Here is a 22,488-nt window from a genome sequence, read left to right as displayed (position 1 = left end):
GGAAATTTATTGTGTTAAGATCTTTTTTGCCCAGAAAACCTACAGTGCCAAAAGAAGAGTTGGTTGTATTTTATTGGAATATAAACGTAAGGGGTTTACAGAGGAGGTTGATATTCCTGCTAAGTTTGTTTAAGCCTTTAAAATTTAACATAGAGGAGTAATTACTATCCTGAAAATAGGTATATATTGCATCATATGTTAGTGCACAGCTTAAGATTTGGATGCAATTGTGAAATTTACCAAAAGGAGTCAAAAATGACTCCATGGCCAAAACCAGGTTTTAGTGTTCCTCCATGTTTATTGGACTAATATTCTACATGTTATATTCCTCCTCCTGTTTCTTTCGTCGTGTTCTGCTGGTTGAAGTTTCTCTCAGCTTGCACTGAGGGACACACAGACTGCCTTCAGATATAAGGATGTTTCTAACACCAATGAAACAAAACCTGTGTAGTAGTAACGTGGATGGTATTCTCATCTCTAGTGTGAGCAGCCATAGTTAATGGGTGGCTATGGGGTACTTAAAATATTTTTTTAGTCAGCTCTAGGATGGATACCAGTAAGATATAGATTTACCTGGTCTTTCGTTCTGGTTTCCAAAACTGCAATTAAAAAAAAAAAAAAGCTTCTGAAGGAGCAGTCAATGTAGAAGTCTGTGCTAGGACCGACTTTTGGACAGTGTTCCCCTTCCTTGTGGAACAGATTCCTCACACTAGGAAAAATCACTTGGATTTAGTTGATGAACAGTTGCTTTTTCTTTCCTCGGCAGTTTTGACATAGCGGTTGTTTAAAGTAGGAGCTTGAAAACAAGAGTACATTATTTAATTTTGTTATGAAAAGGCTTTTAGAGCACAGTTCGTAAGTTTAGGAGTTCTTCTGTAAATGTTCCTGTCACTTGTCTGGAATGTTAAGTATTGCAACGGTTACACATTGCTCACAGCAGTTACAGCTCTGAAGTTTTCTCCAAAGAAGGAGTAGAGAAATTTAGGTGTATAACAGCCAATTCTTGCCCAAAGTTCCAGTCTTTCCTCCCTTTGGTTTTAAAAGAGAAGTAGCAATAGCAAGTGTGGCTTGAAGACAGTGGATGGATAACATAAATTAAAGGTAGAATTCCTATTTTTGTGATTCCACACCTTCTAATGGAAAATTTTTTAAATAGAAAGTAATAGGAAAGTCTTTCCTCTCTAAATGACTACCTGCAGCAGTTGTTCCAAAATTGCAGCACCCATAAATCATTGACATCTGTATATTTTCCTCACGGCATAAGAACGTAGCAGACACCGCCCTGCCTGGTGCAGGGATCCATCCCACCTGGTGCTCCGGGTTCGGCCAGGGCTGTGAGCAGATGCCTCAGGGGGAAAAAAGACCCAAAACCAAAGTCTCCCCTCCTACCCTCACGGCTTTCCCACCCCGTGATTATTTTTGGCTTGGAGGGGTTTCTGAGGCCTTTGTGCTCAGCTGTTTAGCATCATTAGGGAATTTCTCTACTGTGCATGTCCAGTCTCTCCTTTCACTCGCGCTTCATCCAGCCACAGAATTCTTCCAGTCTGCATTAAAAATACGGCTCGCTTTTCTTATTTTGTACCTGGCTCTAATTTCAGTTGTTGGTCCCTAGTTTTAGTACTGGAAGGGATTGTTAGCAGCCAGTCCCAGCCTACGTTCTTGATGCCATTCAAGGTTTGATAGGTTTTTATCATATCCCCTGTGAGATGTCTCATGGGAGCTGTTATATACCTTTGATCTTATTTTTGCCCCTTGCTGAACCTTTTTGAGGTCTGTAAGAAATCCTTTTTTTGAGGGTGAGAGACCAGAACTGCACGTACCAACTAAAGTGCGGGTAGATGGGTAGATTTGTTGAGTGCAATATTTGTGTTTTATGGTTTGTTCTCTATTCCTTTCTTTGGTAATTCCTGGAATTGCTTTGCTTTTTTTGCCTCATTCCAAACACTGTACTGGTAGTTTAATGAAGCTGTGAATCAAAACACTGAAGTCTTGCTGAGCAATGTTGATGAGTTGAGAGCACATTTATATATGAAGCTGGGGTTGGTTTTCCCCAAGAGATAGATTGCGTTGTGTTTACCTACGTTTAATTTTATTTGCTGTTTTTATTGTCCAGTTAGTCTCATAAGGGTCTTCTGTTATTTCATGCAGTTTCCTGTTATCCTTGGTATCTTAAATAACCCACTAGCATCAGCAAACTTTCAAGTCACTAAAACTGATGTCTTGGTCTTAAGCAATAAAACAAATGCACTGCTTGCTCTGGGCTTCTGGAATCCAGTGGTTAATGGGTTATGTTTTTGGAATTATTGAGCAAGAGACGTCATTTTAGAGTGCTTCTGCAGCTTGCAGGCTGAAAGTTTGAGCTGTGGACATTATAAAAGTAGAGAACTCTGTCTCTTAGTATGCAGCTTATTTCCTATCCTAGACATTGAGTCGTTGGTGACTACGCTGTCTTACCTGCAGAGACTTGGAGAAGTTCTGAATCTGTGTTTTACAAGGGATTGAGGAGGCTGTATTTCATGATCTTCGCTTCACGGTTCTGTCTTTTGGGACTGTGAAAGTGACCTAAAAATGTCATTCCCTAATTATTTGGGCAAAAGTTGTCAGCCTAAATATATCAAAACCAAAGAACCTTGTACAAATAGAGAGTGAAAGTGTACTGACTCCATTGCTCTTGGATGTGAATATTTCCATTTTCCGCTGCATTTTGGGTATTTGATGTTTCAAAAATGTTCAGTATCCTCAAATTTGAGCGATCAATTGTTTCTATTTTTCTGGAACTCTTAAACAAATAATTCTAAGATTATTTATCATTTTCTTCATAATTCACAATTTTTTAACAGATAAAACTGCTTAATACCTCTCGATACTTTGTATTTTCAACCAAGTGCAAAAGGCTAATACTTTCTTTGCTGCTTGACCCTCTCTCACCTTACAGGCACAGGAAACTATTTTTGTACCCTTGTAATTGAGCCTTACTTTTGTGACAGCAATATTAGAATAAGTAAGAATATTAAATAATGGATGACATTAAAATAATCACAGTAAGAAATCATACAACCCCACACCCCTTAGTTTTCAGGTTTCTAAAGAGTACATAAGAGTAACCCTGAAAGCATTTCATGTTGCCTGGGTGGATGTATCATATCAGTTTACAGTAAAGAGCAGAGCCACGCTATTGGGCAAAACACTTTTAAATTATTATTTATGGAGTTGTATTTGCAGTTGGTATAAAATGCAGGACTGGTTTCACATGCCTCCACCAGAGCAAGGAGAGCCGCTCCTGAACTAGATTCCCTTTTGATTCCTGTGCTATGTGTGCTGTGGAGAGAGAGACGTCTGGGAAAGGGTACAGGTTAGAGCGAATAGTTACATTTTAGTTTAGGAATGCAGTCTTTCTATCTGATATTTTTGGGCTTGTTTTGGCTTTTTTCCATCCTGATTAATTTTATAATTGATACTGTAGTGCTAGCATTAATCAAATGTTTTCCAGTAACATCTTGTGTCTGTTGATAGATGAGTATTTTGTTTAGTACTGTGATATGAGTCACTTCCAAAAGTTTCTCTTGACTATCTCATGGAGTTAAAACTCTTAATAACACTGCAACTTTTTAGTGTTATCTCCTACTTTGCCTACTTCACTCTTTTTTTCCCCCTCTTTTTTTTCTTTCTTTTTTTTTTTTGAGGTGGGATGGGGTGTGTGTAGAGGGAAAGGAAGTCTTCAGTAATTCTGTCTTTCTCCCTAGGGCAAAATATGAACTACAGTTTTATATGCAGTATTTGTTTTTTAAAACAATAGTGATTGTTTTAATTTTAGTTTAATTTTAGTTCTCATTTGAATTATTAGTGTTCTGTGTTAATATTCAGAAAGCTTTGGCTAGTGACCATTTTATTTCTTATTTAAAACTTAGTGTTGGGCAGAGACAAATTTTTTGTTGGTTCCTAATACTGTGTCTTCCTAAGGAGTGTGGTGTGTTCTTGTTTAGAAGCATTAAGGTAGTATTTTCTGCGATATCTGTCGTTTGAGAAAGTGGGTGAAGTAGGGCTTTTTCCACTTAAAATTCAACAATATTGATGTCTTTCTGTTTTCAGTGCTGAAACCCCATCCTCTTCTTCCTTCCTGGAGAAGGCAGGAGGGGAGAAATTGGCACTGAGAGGTCATAAATTCACTTTAGGAGCCTGAGTGAGCAGCTGCTTTTAGAACCCGTAATGCTAATTAACGTCTCCGCCTTATTTTAAGTTAAGTTGGACTCATTTGTATCTTTTTCTCAGTTTTTAAACTATGATTACGCAATCTCCTTTCAGTAAGAAAGTAATTGCTAGAACTTAGTTTCTCTGGAAGAAAAACATGAACAGCGGTACGTAACCCTCCCTGGCCTCTAAGTATCTTTGAAGTTTCTGGTAAGGTGGTTCTGCCTTTGAGTGTCAGTAAATCACAAATAGTGTTTTTCAATGTCAAATTTATGGATATTTTAAATTAATGCTGTGGTGAAACATGAGGATTATACTGAGTTACTTTGTTTAGCTTCACTTATTTACGTGGCTTTGCTATGCAGTTGCTGTTCTTGAAGCAAATACTGTTGCATGTTTTTAGGAACATTTCTAAAATACATGTTTTTTACAAATCATTACGGATGAGAAACATTTGACTTCACACAGTCTTTTGTCACTGTTGACCTCTGTGATATATTAGTAAGAGTATAAATGGTTTGTACTGTGAAAGCTAATGTTAGCCTTTTGAGATCTCTTTTTGAGATTACATCTTGTGGGTTCTGTTACTGTATCGCTTGCTATAATGAGTGGATCCCAAATATATCGATCTTTCACAGTGCATGCAAAGATCATGTGTGCAGTGTGTATCTGGCATGTTGTAAGATGTGTCAGACTTGATGAATGTGCTCTGTAGCCTTGATAAATGTGTATTGTAGGTGGCCATTGCTGGATGTCTGCAGGCCAGCTGGAGTTACTGCTTTATCTCGATTGCCAGGCAAGGTTGTCAAGCTCTGCCCAAATGTATGCTAGTCGTATCGTTGCCAGGACCCGAACCTTCATTATAGCACCGGTTTACTAGCTCTACGAGCTGTCAGAAAGCCATGGTTCTGATTTACTTGGTTTGCTGCAAGAGTATAGTTTTTTCTTGGAAGTAATTTTTAAAATGCAGTCAGCTTCACAACAAGCTGTGCGCTGAAACGTGTTTGATTCTTTCCCAAGCATGCTATGGACAACTATTTTTATGTAGGCTGTAGAACATCAAAACTATCATTCAATAGTAATTATGCCAGTTTTACTAAACAACTCTATCCTCTTTGGTCTTTTCAGTTTTAGTTTTCAATTGAATAAGATCAAAAGACAACTAAGTGTTCAACTCATAAACATGAAAAAGGCAAGAAATGTAAGTGTGGCAACTTGGTCCTACCTGTAAATATTAGCATCTGCTTCTGGAGTTTAGTAGGCAGTTGTAGCACTTAAAATTGTGTGTGCATAGCAAACATATTACCTTCATGGGGCTTTTCTGGTTTGGGTTTTGGTTTTCTAAGGAGTGTCCCATTTCAAATTATGTCTCGGTTATTTAATCTTCTGTGAAGGCGTTCTGATTACTAGTAGCCATATGGCAGGACCGGTGCATTTTTGACATTCTGATGATGAAACTGCAACAGCAAACAAAGTTTTCTGTGTCTATTCATGCCAGCTTTCAGAGCTAAAGGGAATTTGGAAACTATAAACAAATATTGTCAGTGTCTTAAAATGGAACTTCCTGTTGCTTCTGTTAACAGCATGCGGGGCTCTGAGGAGGCAAAACTGGAGTCTTCCTGACTTTTATCAAAGTCAGACTTGAAATACGCTTGTATGCAGCTGAGGTGGTGATAGGGGGGGAAAGAGTGTGTGTTAGTGTACAGTGTTAATTTCATTAGTTGAAATGAATTAGCGCTCCTGATCACTGTATTTTTGTGTAGCACATCTCATGCTCTCAATCATGAGTCTGCTTTTTGTGTCTTTGAAATGCTTCACTCCTTAAGAGATGGAAACAACTACATGTGTTTCATGTTTCTAATCAGCCACAGGATATTGGGCTCAGATAAACCTGATCATTCGCTTCCACCCAGAATCTGTAAGACTGAAAGGGGAGTGGGAGTTTCCTCCTCTTAATCTTCCTTCCTATGTCTTCTGACTCAGGGGGGATGAAGAAAACAGCTGCCAACTATCCTGCTCTTGCAAGGGGGTAGAAGGTCCCAATGTGACTAGTCCTTCTGGTAGTCTGTGCTTCAAGTTATGGCTGTTGGCTAGTCTATCTTTTCTTAGGTTGTCTTCTAGAATTAGCAGTTGTGATAACTGCAGGGCTCAGGTCTGCTGCAGCTGCTCCTGATTTGAGTAAAGTCAGCTTTGTTTTCAGTGTTTAGTTTATTCGTTCCTGGTTGAAATGACAGTATTGACAGTTGTCTCTGACAAAACTTGAAGGCAAGGTAAAGATGCTGAAGTGTCCTGCCTGGGGACCATGGAACGTGGTGGGTTACCTCACGTTTCTTCTCAGAGATAATCCTCATTATCATATGACGAGTATTAAATTTTATAAAATCCCATGTGTTTATTAACATTTTTAATAATAAATGGTTTCAGAGAATCTGAATTTTTCAACTTTTTAAAATTTTTTGTCCTGGCATTTTAATAATTTTTTAATAAAAATAGTGTTTTTTTTTCTCTGCAGCTGCTGTTAATCTCTCAGTACTTTAATTACCAGGCTGGTGGTAATCTTTTCTCAGATCCAGTGTTGTTGGTAGTCAGGCTGTTGCCTGAATACTCCCACGGTATTTTCCTTCCCACAGTCAGAAATAAAGAACGTTGCTGCCCTAATAAGCCTTTCTTTTGCTAGCTAATGAGTGAACTCGGCAACATCGGTCACTTATAAAATAACCTTGGTTCAGTGCCATTTGTGGAAAGAGAACTGAAAAAAAATATAATTTGGAGTGGAGCTGTAGGAAGCGCTTAGTTCTTGGTAAAAAGTCTTTTTTAAAAAAGCAAAAACCATTGGTCAGTCACATGCGTTCTGTTTGGCTCTAATTTGTGGGCTTTAATGCTTTTCTGGACTTCTGGTCTTAAATAGAGCATTACAGAAAGAGACATTGCTTTTCATGTGTATTTTATATTTAAAATTTCTTTCTTTCTGCTTGTAGATTTGTTTGTAAATGCATCATAAACAGACAGCCCAGAATGAAGAAAGCAAGCAGGAGTGTTGGCTCAGTGCCCAAAGTGCCTGGAGTAAATAAAACTCAAACAACTGAAAAAGCCAAACCAGAAAACGGCTCCTCAGTGTCTGCAGTAACAAAACTCTCCAAAACTGGGACATCAGCATCTCTTCTGAAGGTAATAACCAATAGAATGTTCTGATTATTTATATTTTTTGCAATAAAGCTTTAAAAATAAAGCCAGAATTTTAGGCATGTCTTTAATGCAGCTTAGACTAGAGGTTTGTTATACGGCTAACTGAAGGGAGTTCGGGTAGTTATACAGCACTGGCCAGGGTAATAGGACCTTGTGTGCCATTCATGCTGTATTTTTCGTATTGCAACATGCGACGGAAAGCAATATACTTTGCAGAACTTGGCTATTCTGCAAAAGGAGCAGAGTGGTGGTTGCATTCTGATGAATGTTATTAGTAGTGTCATGTGTTATGCTTGAATGGTGTGTCAGTGACTAATGGGATTTGAAAAGAGCTATTTACGAATTCTGAAAAAAGAACTAATGAGGTATCTAACATGAGAAACTTTTTGCTATCAGTGATCCGTGTCAGGTCAGTGCAGCTACATTCTTCTGGCTGTTTTGGCCTTTGCTTTGTGTGAAGTACTGCTTGAGCTGAATTTTCACAAGTTGATTCTTGCTCCTTGAACAAGTTCAAAGATAGAGGTTTTCTCTTATATTAGCAAAACAGGGCAGTAGATTTAGGAGCATATGATTTTCTACAACCAAGAAAAATAAGACATACTGAGGTGTGCTGGTGTGGAGTTTTCATCTGGGAGCAAACAAATCTGGGTTGGACAGATGGTATGAACCTGCGTGGTCCACCTCCCTCTCCTGGCGCAGACACACGGCTGGACGCACCTCCTTTGCCTTTCTGCAGCCCAGTCTGCAGAGCTGGGGCACTGCTGCTGCCCTGGAGCAAATGAACAGAACAAGGAGAAGGGCTGGTGTCTGCAACTGGGGCCTGAACCACTGTCACCTACAGGAAGCCAGATAGGCCATTTAAATAACTGGCAAATAAAGACCTAGAATTAAAGAAGTGGTAAGGGTTGAGCTCTCTGTAGTAGCTATGCAGGATAGCTGAAGTCAAGTGGTGTGTTCCCTTCTTTTCTTTACTTCTTGCTTTTCTTTTATGGAAGAATGGTTAGTACTTTTGCTGATGAACTTGCTTGCCAGCTTTCAGCTAGGTTTTTTCCCAGTGCCCCCCCTTTCCTCTGCCACCCCACATACCTTGCAGTTTTCTTAACTTTAAATAATCTTGATGCTTGTTGACACTACTTGTTTCGTATTTCTAGAAACCTCTCAAAGAATATGGAAACAAAAGTCCTTTGTAGTTTGCTTATCAAGCTTCTTATGTCATACCTCTCAGTGAGATAAACGTGGAGGATGATCTAACACTGAGGAAATTTGACCCAGTATGCTTTCACAATTTTACTTATATTAGTAACACTTCTGGCTATGTTTGGGTGTAGGATTAGAATTTATGACAGTTGTATGTTTGAGACACAATGAAAATTTTTTGCTTAATTACGAAGACTTACCTCAGCTTTATGTTACAGCCAGGCTTACTCATACAGTTGGATGGCTTTTACTTGTTAGGCTGCTGTTGTGCCAACTATGTGACTTAATAATAATGACGACTTATCTTCTTTGAGTGTTCCATACTTATACAACAAAGTTAGTTGTTTGTATTTTTTTATTTACTGGTACTAGCAAATCACACTTATAATTACTGACTTGAAAGAAGTATCAATAACAAGTGGCATTATTTTTAAAATATTTTTTTTATAGTTTTGTATTTGATCTTTTTGATAAAGCATTTGGCACGTTGTTTTCGTCATAGTGGTTGTAGGATCCTCTCTTACACTTGGTGAATTGGTGTGTGTATTATGAATTTCATTTAATATTCCTTGACAAAAAAAAAGCACCATCGTTAAATAACTTTAATTGCAACAGCTTACTTGTTTAGTCAGACCTCAAAGTAAACGTGTATATCGATTCAGAAAACTTTGAGTTGGATATTGAATGAAAGGCTACTCTTAAGGAGTAGAAATACACACTTACAGTACTATACCAATCTTAATTCAGTCAGTAATGATGTTGCAAAATTGAAAATTACTTTGTAATTGTATTCTGTTTTGTGTTCAGCTTTGGCTGGGCTTCTTTCACTACTCATTGTTTCATAGGTTTGTCCTTTTTTGTGGAGTTTTCAAAGTGTGTGGACAATGAGCACAGGAAGAAACTGTGAGACCCACCCTTCTGTAGAGCTGAACACTGTTCAGAGGTCGGGCTGTCACTCTGCTTCAGAATGCCTTTTTGTTGGTTACCTCTTTGTAGGTTTTTGGCTCCCACTTTGCCCAAGACTTTTGTAAATGTTCAGCACCCCCCACCACTTCACACAGGTTATTACAGGAGAAGGTTAACTGCCAACGACTTCTAGGTTTTAATCTGCCAAAGAATACTCCGCAAATAACAGCATGTTCTTATTTTTAAGGTGATTATTTTTGACTTCTTTAGCTAATGAGCTTGTGATCATGCGAACACTCATAACTGTAATTAGATGGCAGTTGTATTTCATACAAATGAATTGCAAAATCCAGTGTCCCTGAAAATCCAGGACTTGGACACCACCATTTGAATATTAAAAATTGGAATGTGTTTTCAGTATTCATGTGTCTAGGCTTCAGTATTCTGTTTGCAAAATGCAGTAACTTAATTACAGATTGTTGTGAAGTTTGATGTTTCAAGCACTCAAATGCAGCAACAGCAAGCATCAAAGAAAATCCCAGGTAGGAATAATTAGATGTATATAAATGGATTTGAATGAAGTACAGTAAATAGGGTATACTTGTTGAGAAACTAAGATTAAATGAATTGTAGAGGTGATCATTCAAGTTTCAATGCACTGAAAGAAAGACGTGGAGGAAAACAATATGAATTGTACAATTATAGTGTGGTTTTTGTATAGCAAATCTAAATAGGTCTGGATGAGCATTTCTAATTATGATATTTTCTAATTTTTCATATTTTAATGTAGGGGGTTTAATACTAAGCAGGATTGCAGTTTTCAGTAAATGGGATAAACTGTTCTTCCTTGAGGAAAAAGCTGTTTAATAAACATGCGACATTGGTTTTACTTCCATTAAAAATAAATGCTATGAAGATACTTTGATTTTTTTTTTTTTAAAGTCAAGAATGGAGTGTTAAGAAAAGAGAGCTGCTGGTTTGTAATTTTTCCAAACCTTTGCTAAATAGTTTTCTTTGCCAAGAGTATAGTGTTACAGTTTTGAGAAACTGTTTACTAATTGGCTGCAGAGGAGGCAGTGCCTTCCAATCTAGACTAGAAATAGTTTATGGGTAAGTCAGAAGAAGAATGGCTGTCTTGAATTCCTTTGTTCAGCGAGGACTGGAGATGACTAACGTCAGAAAGTGTGTATTTTACTTAGTAGTTGGTTGTTGTTTTTTTTTTTTTTTTTTCTTCAAGCTGAGTCACATCTTGACCTATTTGGCTTGATAACATGTACTATAAGTCTAGAAGCTTAATCTAATTTCCCCACTCTTTCAACAGGGTGAAAATGCTGACAGCAAATAGTTCTTTTGAACTATCAAGTTTGCTGACTGATCGTCAGTAGCAAAATAGAAAATCACTGTTCTATGCCTTTTTCTAATACCTTGTTTTAGGTGATAATTGCATCACAAGATTGTTTCCCTTCCCCTCTACCCCCATGCCCACAAAAGGAGTTTGGATTAGATATGAAATCTGATTAGATTACAGTTTAACGAAGGATTGTAATACAGTAGTAGTTTGTGCTCAGCTCTTGCCCCCACACACAAGCAGTGTGGGCTTTGTTGATTTTGTAGCCCTCCAACATTTTTATTTTCTCATTGGTACTTCCATTGCATCTGCTGTTTTGCACGGCTGTGTGACATGACAGATCAAGGAACTGATCTGGCTCCTGGGAGGAAGGAACCCTTTGAAAAGGCTTCAGTTTAACTGGCACAGTGTGTAAGCACATGGAGAAGAGCAACAGTGGCTTTTTCCTAGCAGAAAAGCCAACTTAGATGCGCATCAAACTAGAGCCTCAGAGTAATGTTTTCTTCAAGCCTTTTATAAACCTTTTTAGAAGGCCATACCATTTCCTACACAATTCAGTAAAAACATTCTTGTCCTAGAGGATTTTACCCTTACAAATGCCTGTTCTAGCTCTAAATTATCTGTATGTCTAACGACTGCATGCAGAACAAATACGTTCTCTTCCCAAGCTCCCTTTTGTTTTGCAGCTGCTCTTTGTAAATGGCACAAATCCCATCTATACCTTTTCCACAGGACCATGATCAGTGTTCCTAATTGGTCTGAAATTCACACTGGCAAAAAGAAGCTATATATAATAGAGTGAGGTGCAATTTTTATTTTTATTTTTTTAATTAAGCAAATGTCACCTTCATTTGTAATGTATAGAATTTAATGTCTGGCACGTAGGTTTCGACATGAATATGTATGGAAGCTAGAAGTTACAAACCTGGAGAATCTGAAAGTCATGATGTAAAGCAACTGGTTAAATGCTAAGCACTACCTTTTAGCTGGGGTGGTGGTTGAGACTTCAAATGTGTTATTCAGCTGAATAATACAGTTACTTGAGGAATGCTGCTAACACAGCTGTTTTCTTTTAATTTTTACTGCCTTTATAATGGGAAGAATCTTTAGCGTATTTTGATTGTTTCTCCATTTGAAAAATTGCATTTTAAATAGTTGTAAAGTCTGCCGATTAATACTAGGAACTTAGTATTTCTAGTATTGGCTTTATTCTGAAAGATGTATTCTCTGTTTGGGAATCTGGTTCTTGAGACTCCCGTACTTACTGCCTTGTCACATTCCAGGCAGCTTTTGTGGCTAACAGTAGTTTCAGGAATGATCACAAGAGGTCAGACAGAAGTCCATCAGGCAGATATCCTGTCTCTGAGAGTGCCTAGTAAAGAGCATGAAAACACGCAAGGATGTATTTCCTCCATCTGAATACTGCCCTTGTCTCTAGTGATTTGTGGCTTAGTATTTTGAGATAGAAAGGGTATTCTATTAATGTTGGATTGACTTGTGGTGTCATCTGGTTTGATCTTTCTGTTGCGAGCTTGTCCACCAAGAAAACGCGTGATCATATTCTATCGAAGGACATTATACTAACTTGCTAGTATTTGCTTGTTTAATTATCTAAGAATTGTGTTCATTTTTATGCTTAAGGACACTTTCAGTCAAAATTGAGAAGTCTTACACTGTTGTGTTACTATGCTTTCCTTAATTTTTTTTTTCCCTTGGTATTGAGACATTAGTTTCTATGGTCAATCATATGTAAGGAGTTGAAGTTCACTTTCAACTTACCAACTCTGCAGTGCATTTATAATTTTCAACGTTCTTGCAACATACTTTTTAAACTGATGGAATCTGTAACAGAAGAAATGTTGTCTATGCAGACTTCTCAGTCAACTGTCTTAAAGGTGCTTCTTCCCTTTTTTTCAGACTAAGAGCAATGATGACCTCTTAGCGGGGATGGCTGGTGGCGGTGGAGTGACAATGACTAATGGTGTCAAGGCAAAGAAGAGCACTTGCGTATCAACAGCATCTTCAGCTTCAGGGATGACTATGACCAGTCTGGAAAATAAACCCAAAACTATTGCAGGTAAATGGATGTATCGATCCTTAAAGATGGTGATTGGGTGGTTTTTTTATTTTCCTATTATGTATTGAGCATCCAGGCTGCCTAATGAAGTGGTCAGTAAGGCCACAGTCAAATTGAACACCTCCTGTACTCTTTTCCTGGTTTTTAATAATGTAATGGCCTTTTTGGAGGGTGTTCCTTTTAATTTATGCAACTGTTATATAAAACTAGATAATATAAATAGAGAATCATAGATATGTCTAAAATAATTTAGTTTGTCTAAAAAAAATCCATGCCACAAGCACTAAATCTTTAAGATGTGATCATTTGTTGCAGTCAACAGTTTGGACATTCTGTACTGCTTTATGGAAATAAAGTAAGAGAGCTTTCAGAAACTTGAGAAAAGTGAAATTATTTAGTGTGTTATCAATATGGATGGAAATATGTCTTGCCTTCCATTGCTATGTTTTGGACTCAGTAATGCTCGCAAAGCTGTAAAGCGTCTGGAAATATACTAGTAATAATTGATCTTTGTCTTTATGAAATGAGATGAAAATACAAAAAACCTTAACTTGCATTTTGGGGAATAACATGCAATTCATCACTTGCATTGAAATCTAGTGAAAAGAGAGACAAATTTGAACTTGTAGGAATAGCACTGCTGCAGTTTTTGTGCAATTTATCAGAAGCTGGTGAAGACAAAAAAAGAAACTTGCAAATGTTAAACTTTAAGATCTAACTAATTTTCAGAATACTGGTAAAGCATAGCAATTGGTAAAGCATGTATCAATTAAAATAGAACTGCACTGATTCATGATTAAGGTTGTACAAATGTTTACTCTAAATATATTTTATAAAATGCATTTACCAGTGTGATTCAGAAAATCAAGCACTGTATTGCTAATACAGTCTTCTATTACAGATACTGTATTTTATATTAATGTTCCTAACTTTCAAAAAACATATAGGTACAAGTTCCACAACTAAGCGTAGCACTTCATCTGGAAACAAAGAGTCAAGCTCTTCTAGAGAAAGGATACGCGATCGTTCTCGTTTAAGCCAGAGCAAAAAGCTGCCTTTGAGTGGACAGGGGACCAGTGATACAGTACTGGCAAAACGCTCCCGTAGCCGCACCAATCCAGAGTCGGATATTCGGATGAGCAAGTCCAAATCAGACAATCAAATCAGTGACAAAGCTGCTTTGGAAGCAAAGGTGAACGATCTTTTGACATTAGCAAAAACTAAAGATGTGGAAATCCTGCATCTACGGAATGAACTAAGGGATATGCGTGCTCAGCTGGGACTTAATGAAGATCAACTTGAAGGTGATGAAAAATCTGAAGAAAAAGAAGCCATTGTTGTCCATCAGCCAACTGATGTAGAGTCTACCTTGCTACAGTTACAGGAACAAAACACTGCCATCCGAGAAGAGCTCAACCAGCTGAAGAATGAGAATCGAATGTTAAAAGACAGACTAAATGCATTAGGTTTTTCTTTGGAACAAAGGCTGGACAACTCTGAAAAACTCTTTGGCTATCAGTCTTTGAGTCCAGAGATTACAGCTGGCAACCACAGTGATGGTGGTGGTACTCTGACATCTTCAGTGGAAGGTTCTGCTCCTGGGTCAATGGAAGACTTGTTAAGTCAGGATGAAAACACCTTGATGGACAATCAACATAGTAATTCCATGGATAATTTAGACAGTGAGTGCAGTGAAGTTTATCAGCCACTGACATCAAGTGATGATGCCTTAGATGCTCCATCGTCTTCGGAATCTGAAGGTGTACCAAGTATAGAAAGATCCAGGAAGGGAAGCAGTGGCAACGCGAGTGAAGTGTCCGTAGCTTGTCTGACAGAACGGATACATCAGATGGAAGAGAATCAACACAGTACAGCTGAAGAGCTCCAAGCCACACTTCAAGAGCTTGCAGATTTGCAACAAATAACACAAGAGTTAAACAGTGAGAATGAAAGACTTGGAGAGGAAAAAGTAATCCTTATGGAATCTTTGTGCCAGCAAAGCGACAAGTTAGAACACTTCAGCCGTCAGATTGAGTATTTTCGGTCCCTTTTAGATGAACACCATATTTCATATGTAATTGATGAAGATATGAAAAGTGGTCGCTACATGGAGTTAGAGCAACGTTACATGGACCTTGCAGAGAACGCTCGTTTTGAGCGAGAGCAGCTGTTAGGTGTTCAGCAGCACTTGAGCAACACTTTGAAGATGGCAGAACAAGACAACAAGGAGGCCCAGGAAATGATAGGGGCATTAAAAGAACGAAATCACCACATGGAACGGATTATTGAGTCAGAGCAGAAAAGCAAAACAGCGATAGCGTCTACCTTAGAGGAGTACAAAGCCACAGTAGCCAGTGACCAGATTGAGATGAATAGGCTGAAAGCTCAGTTAGAGCATGAAAAGCAGAAAGTGGCTGAGTTGTATTCTATACACAACTCTGGAGATAAATCAGATATACAAGACTTGCTGGAGAGTGTCAGGCGGGATAAAGAAAAAGCAGAGACATTGGCCAGTAGTCTGCAAGAAGAGCTGGCACACACTCGCAATGATGCCAATCGATTGCAAGATGCCATTGCAAAGGTAGTGTTCAAAACAAACTGTTGTATTTTATCATCCCATACACACAATGACTTACTGTTGGTCACTGTAGTTCTAGAATTGAAGGATCAATTATGAGGTTAGTCAGAGTGCAGTAGTTTTAGTGTTGATTAACTTCTCTTAACCTTTGTTAATGAAAATTACATGGGCCTGTTGAAAAATTGTATGGATACGCTCCGCCACAGGCTTAACTGTCGGGTTACTTTTTAAAATACTGGTATTTAAACTCCACAGCTCATCTCAAGGACCAAACCATATTTAAGATACTCTAGGAATTTTGTGTTTAAGTTGCATGCCTTCTGTAAGAGTTTTGAGGAGTTAGTGCCAAACTGGTGGAAGGGGGATGTCACTGAGAAGGTGCTGGGAGTCAAAGTTTGAGGTGACAACCCAGCTGTTGATGATTTGTAGAATCTTTCACAGGTGTTAAGAGAATGTTTTTGTTTCAGCTTATTCAGGTTGTTTCAGCCAATGTAAAAAAACCTAATTATACGGAAAGCAGAGAAGTGTCTTCTTTTTCCAGTCAAGAAATTACTAATTTTGATGTTGAGGTAGACAGAGATTTTTATCAAATTTAATTTAATTTACTGAATATATATTCTAGTTTTAAATAAATAAAAAAACCCAAACCATTGTGATAAGGTTTTAAGCAATTATTATTAAATATGGCAAATACACATAGGTTTTTTACTAATGATCCATCCAGGAGCACCTTGTGTGTTAATTGGGTTTTGGATCAAAATATATATTTCTAGTTCTAAACCAGCTATTTTAACTCAAGTATAAATAACTTATCTAGTAAATATATCTAGTAAAAGTGTTTACCATAATTGACTATAAAAATAAGAATCTGATAAAATTTATTTAATAACTTTGAGTATGCATTTAAAGGTATATCTTCCTGATGAGAAAATCCAAGCCAAATTTAATGTTTGAACTATATATTAGCTGCAAATCAACATGTTAGTCATGATCACCAGCCAGTTAGAATCAACCTTAATTTGGAAGTAAAAAAACCCAACACCATAATTTTAATAATTAAAGCTGGGTAGTGCTATTAAAATAAAAAGTACTGAAACAGATGATTTAAAGCAGGACATTTTGTGGATTAAAATTGGTGCCTGTGTGTTTTGACCCACCCTAAGCCGTGACCTAATTTCTCTTGTTTTTCTGAGACCCTATTTTTGCTGTTGGGCGTGGGGGTTAATGTTACTGTGCCTCTGATCCCGGCTTCTTACTTGCATGGCAGTTTCGTGAGGCAGGATAAAGTAGTCTCACTGCTCCTAAAAGCGAGAAGTCCACTACCTCTTGTTTTCCCTGCTTTTTTAAATTCAGTTCCATAGCCTTGAAGACTCCTCTGGGAACTACTTCAACTCACTAACACATCTCACTCGCAAATGTGAATCCTGCTGCTTGGTTAAGGAAATGAATCCTCTCACAGGTCCAGCAAGCACTAAAATTGCACAGAAGAGAGCAGGCTTTTTTTTTTTTTTGGCAAGAGAAATAAAGGGTAAAGAGTTTCCCTCACCACCCCCTCCTTTTTCCACAGCAGCTAGATGTTAAATTGGATCAGCTGCTCACGAAACCACAGCCTTGGTACTATGGTATGGTTGCTTCACTCAATACAGGATACTGCTGTTAAAGTAGCTGGGGAATACTCATATATTCAGCTTGGGAAGAAAAGAGTTTAACTCTGGCTCAAGAAAATAGTTGCACTAGAACAATACATTTTTAAAGGCTTACACTTGACTTCTTATCCCATACTTTTTTATGGTTGCAGAAATATATTGTGAGTATGGTAGTTACAAAACTAAAAATGTGGTTTAAAATGCAACCAAATTAGTTATGATAAGGTATGTTCTTTTTCAGGTTGAAGATGAATACAGAGTGTTCCAAGAAGAAGCCAAGAAACAAATTGAGGATCTCAATGTGACTCTAGAAAAACTTCGGACAGAACTAGATGAAAAAGAGACTGAGCGAAGCGACATGAAAGAGACTATCTTTGAGTTGGAGGATGAAGTAGAGCAGCATCGTGCTGTGAAGCTTCATGACAATCTCATCATATCTGATTTGGAGAGTAAGTGTTCAAGAGTTTCTCTTGTGAGAGAAATGATCATTTAAGAACAGCTGCAGTAGAATGCTGTAATAGTGAAAATATTTGCACTTGTCTTTCGGATGTCTGGAGTCAAGTCAGACTGGGCTTTGCAGAACCCTTGTGCACTAGGTGAAAAAAATCAAGTTGGCTTTGCTTTTCCAGTCCTGGTAGTAGTTGGTGTGGGAATGAAAACCTGTGAATTGAGAATAAATATGAAATCTGATAATGCTGTTTTCAAGTTGTTTTTCAAAGTAGAAGAACATATAATTACAGACTTAATAATAGTGTTCTCCTTGTGCATTTTGGAGACTGGATGATTGATTTACTGTTTTGGGTTTTTTAAGAATGCTCTCTTTTTCAAGCACCCAAATATTAGGAGTTACCAGGTAGTTTGAGAATGTGTATAATAAATGATTTCTCCCACCTGAAAAAAGGTGGTTTTAGTGGAGAAGTGGCTGAACGGAGGTCCTGAAAGTTACAAATGTTAGAGCTGACTTGGCATATGGATGTATTATATATCTCTTTCTGTGTAGATTTGCTCGTCATGAGACTGATCTGTGAACCTAAAAATGAATCTGACAAACTTCAAGCAAGTTAGAATCAGACTTTCTGTTGATTTTTGCCACCATACGAAAAATGGTTGGCGCTTACAATGAAATTCATGTTTACTGTGGACTTGTCTAGCTCTCTGTGCCTTAGTTTCCTCTCTGATCTCCAAGACCTGCTCAGACATTCCTGCCACGGGCTGGAATTCTGCCATTAGCCTCCATCTAAATAAGGGCAACTGTACCCTGGCAAGCTGTGTTTGCACAGTGATACAGAATTCAAATATCTGCTATTCTTCCATTGTATACGAGGATGAAACAAGCAAAAAAACTAAGCACAATCCCTTTTAACAGCAAGGGAAATATTCATAGAAAGGATTTTAAATTGGTCCGCTATCAAGAAAAGGTAGTCTTAAGGAAGCTTTATTCAACTGAAACTCGGTGCCTTCAGACATGTGGGTGTCAGCGTGGTTTGCCTAAGCAACCCTTCTTTATCTTGAAAGGCAATCACTGTTTGTCTTTACAAAATTGCTTTAAGTTTTTATTCTGCAATTTTTTATTTTTTTTTTCTCCTGTGCCAAAACCAGACAGACGTTTACTTGGGAGCAGGAGCTCAGGCATATGTGATCAGGGGCTCTGACTTTGTTCCTGAAGTTGTTTTGTAGCGAAGATTTAAAAAGGTTGAACGCTTTTCTACTTGCATTGTTTTTTCCATTAACTGAAATACATTCATACAGGAGACAGCACCGTAGTCAACTCAACATTTAAACATGTGCCTACTAATACCTGATTACACGGCAGCCCTAATTTTTTGATGCTTTTGCTTTGGGGGTACAAAACAGCTGTCAGATATTTCACTTAAACTCGTAAAAATTCAGGCAGACAAACCTCTGCCTGGGCAGAAATTTTCAACAAAAATTGCGACAGTCTTTGTTACTCATCGCTCTTGAAATAGTTTGGAAAATTCAACTGTACTAACTGGTGGCCTGGTGTGATCCCTTAGGGAAGAAAGCAGGATTTTAGTTATAGGCAGGAAGGAGAGTGGCATCTAGTGGCGGTAAGGAGAGATGGCACCCGAAGACTAGTAAACTTTAAAAAAATATCTTTCTTTGACCACTTTAAAACATTGTTCATTATAGATTCATAATTAAACGTCATGCAGCAGTTTCTTGGTGGTAGCCTGTAAGTAGTGACAGCAAAGAACAGCATCTCAGAAAATCTGGGACTTGGAGGTATTACATATAAAAGACAGAATTTTAATAATTTGTATTAAAGAGACAGAAAAGCACATCTTAGCAGTAGTAATGTATCTTAAGGCAATCAGACTTTTGATCAGTTCTGGTATTGTCAGCCAAATATATGTATATATAGTGCCTGTGCTTTTAAATGTGGAGAATTCAGTGTAAGTTTAAGTATTATAAAGTACTAGTTAGAAGAACGGTGGGGTTTTTTCACCCTAATTAACCAAGTGTAATAAAGAACCATAAAGGTTTTCTTTAGTGAAATTTTGGTTTAGATTTTAAAATATGAGGAAATCTAGGCCACCCCTTAAGGAGAGGATTTGCCTAATAGCAGAGTTACTAAGTAAATGAAAGTGATGGCAAGGCAACTGATAAATGACAAGTGGTAAGTGGTGGAAAATTATCACTTGAAGAATTCACAAAGGACACACTTTACAGTTAGGAAAAAGATGCTTCATAGACGAGGTGGTGAGTGTTCATTGAATTTAATGGTTAATCAACACTAAATAGTAACATAGAAATGTGAAATGCTCTGGCACTGGTGCTTAGGGCACACTTCATTGTGGGCTTTCCAAACACCAAAAAGAAGTGCAGCAAACATATAATAATATTTTTCATGGGAATCTTAATGTTGAACTGTCACCTTTTAGCTGTTCATATGTCTATCTGCAAAAACTGGGATCTCTTTGATGTGGACAGTAGGATGTAAATTGCATTGATTAAAAACATACAGTATATTCCTGATGTCATCCAGATGCAGGAGGAACTATAGTCAGTGGCAGCTGAACTCGTTACTGGTGGGAGAAGGAGTTTTAAGCATAGTGCTTCTGTATTGCATCTAAAAATTCAAAGAAATATTAAAATAACCTGTATGTTTTTATGCTCACTAGCGCGCTGAGATGGAACAAGCTGTAGTGGCGATGAGTCTGTGATATGGGAGCGGAGGTGAGGGGCTGGGAGAGGGCAGGGCAGGCGGGCATCGCACTAGATGGCGTGTTTCCTTCTGTTCTCGTTTCTGGCTTTGGAAAAACGGTAGTCAGGGAGCCAAGCTGTCACATTAGTCATCTTCAATGGCTAAGGGGAAAAAAGAAATCTATTACTCTTCCAAGCAGTTAATAAGAGCTTGCGGGGACACTTTTACTGAGAACTTTGTCTCCTGATGTGCAGAAAATTTGTATTTGTAGGTTAGCTTATCAGTTGTCAGATGTTTCTTCTGAAGCCTGGAAATGCTCTTTGCATGTTCACTTAGCACAAGGTACGTGTGCTAAACATAGCAATTCTCTTTGTCTGTAACAATTTAAGTCAGTAAATGTTTTGAACAAGGGTAGGTGAGCAAGAAGATTGAGATATCTAATGTTTGGTGAAGAAATAGGGTTTTTTTATGGAGCTGACAGTGTTAGTTTTTAATTCTGCAATATCTCATTTTGAAAACGATCTTGACAACAGTTGTGAAACTAAATGTTTACATTATCATATTTAGGCATTTTCTACTAAAGTATTGGAAAAGTCAATTGGATGTTAGTTTTCTAATTGTTAGTACTTTTTTTTTTTCCGCTAATGTTGGACCCTTAAAAACGTCATCTTTCTTGCTGTATAGATCTGCTGTCTGACAGTAATGAGCTCCAAAGCAAGACTGATATGCAAGTTGCCCGAGCTTTGGTATATTTGTAACCAGTGTCTCTTCCTTATGTAAGGAAGCTATAATTCTTAAATTAACTGTAATGCTGACACTACTCTGTGTAGATGTGATTATATTAGGATAGCTATTTCTATGCTCAAAAATTGAAATGCTATCCTAGTATAAGGCAAAGCAATGTAGCTAGTACAAAAACTGCGAGAATGCCCATTATGGATTTGCCTGTGTCAGGATTACTTGGTTTAGCATTGCTTATCAGGCATTACAATGTCATGTTTTGAAACTACTATGCATATCTGAATATTGTCATTTTTTTCTTTCTCTTTTTTTCCCCCCAGAGACTATTGAAATTAAACAATTGAATGTTGATACTCATTTTTATTCCATAATAATAAATTTTAACTGCCAATTGTAATTAGTAAGAGATACAGAATACAGTGATACTTTGGCAGTCGTACAAAATTCAAATGATACCTTAGTTTCTTCGTCCCATCTCCAGCCCTAGTTGTAATGTTTTTCTTTACCATTTGTAGTCTGCATTTCCCATAATTTATTTTTCTACCTTTTAAAAAGCAAGGCCTTGTTAAACTGTGATTTACATCAATATCATTTTGTAACTTGTAGACATAATTGAATCCTGCATTAAAACACAAGCAGCTTGCTGATTTGCCATTTTTGATTATCGTATTCATTCATCAGAATGGTCTCCTTGTTATTCACTTATCCTAAACAGTAGTTACTTTTCCTTTTATCTCAATGCCCTTTCTTGTCTGTGGTCCTTAAAAGGAGGAGAGTGGATAATGGCAGAAGAGAAGTACCTGTCCTACTGTGCTGAAAATTGCAGCACATACAGGTGGAAAGGGTTCGTGTGTGTTAGAGAAGAATCGTGGAGGTTGTGGGGCTGCAAAGGAAGGATGCCACAGGGCAGCTGCACAGGGAATTGCTGCCTGTGGACCTATTTTGACTACTTGAATTTTCAGGCTGTAGTTGGTGGCACAATGCGAAGAATGGAGTTTAAGCTGTAAGAGGTGAAATCACTTACCTTAGTCTTAATTTCTCACTGTTTCAAATTCAGTTGGAATTTGGTAGTTCTTTTCAGTTCTCTTTTTTTTTTTTTTTTTCTTTTTAAATCTCTTCATTTGCTTGGAGGGGAAGACTGTTTCTAACAACTGCTGTAAAATGCTCTGTATTGTTTATAGTAACTGCAGAATATTCAGACCATTGTGTTTTACTTCAAAGCATAAATATACTAAAACTTAATGGTGCATTTCGTATCTCACAAAAGCTCAAAACAATGGCATTACACAAGCTTTAATTCTGGATGCATTCATAGTTTCTGGTTTGTGGGTTTTTTTTAGATAAACTATAGCTTGCTTTTAGCAGTAGAACAGATTTTATTTGGAAAAACACATTTTCTTTGAACTGTCTTTAAAAGAGAAAATGGTCGTCTGCTATATTTTGTTTCAAAATGCT

General features: G+C 37.6%; 1 protein-coding gene across 4 annotated transcripts in view; it reads left to right on the top strand.

The window, feature by feature from the left end:
* SPECC1L (sperm antigen with calponin homology and coiled-coil domains 1 like) overlaps window positions 1-22,488 on the top strand; it is a 71,682-nt gene that overhangs the window by 7,641 nt on the left and 41,553 nt on the right. For 3 of the 4 annotated variants that reach the window (XM_054220023.1, XM_054220022.1, XM_054220020.1), the window contains 4 exons: window positions 7,167-7,356; window positions 12,743-12,902; window positions 13,850-15,483; window positions 17,368-17,575. In XM_054220023.1, the coding sequence (XP_054075998.1) occupies window positions 7,204-7,356; window positions 12,743-12,902; window positions 13,850-15,483; window positions 17,368-17,575 (2,155 nt within the window). In that variant the 5' untranslated portion in view covers window positions 7,167-7,203. Of the gene's footprint in view, window positions 1-7,166; window positions 7,357-12,742; window positions 12,903-13,849; window positions 15,484-17,367; window positions 17,576-22,488 lie in introns of those variants that run through there. The other variant, XM_054220024.1, reaches the window with a different exon arrangement.

This window comes from Rissa tridactyla, chromosome 13 (genome assembly GCF_028500815.1).
Source record: "Rissa tridactyla isolate bRisTri1 chromosome 13, bRisTri1.patW.cur.20221130, whole genome shotgun sequence".
NCBI classification, from domain to species: domain Eukaryota; kingdom Metazoa; phylum Chordata; class Aves; order Charadriiformes; family Laridae; genus Rissa; species Rissa tridactyla.
Note: the sequence above shows the minus strand (reverse complement) of the source record. Positions and strands in the feature narration are given on the sequence as shown.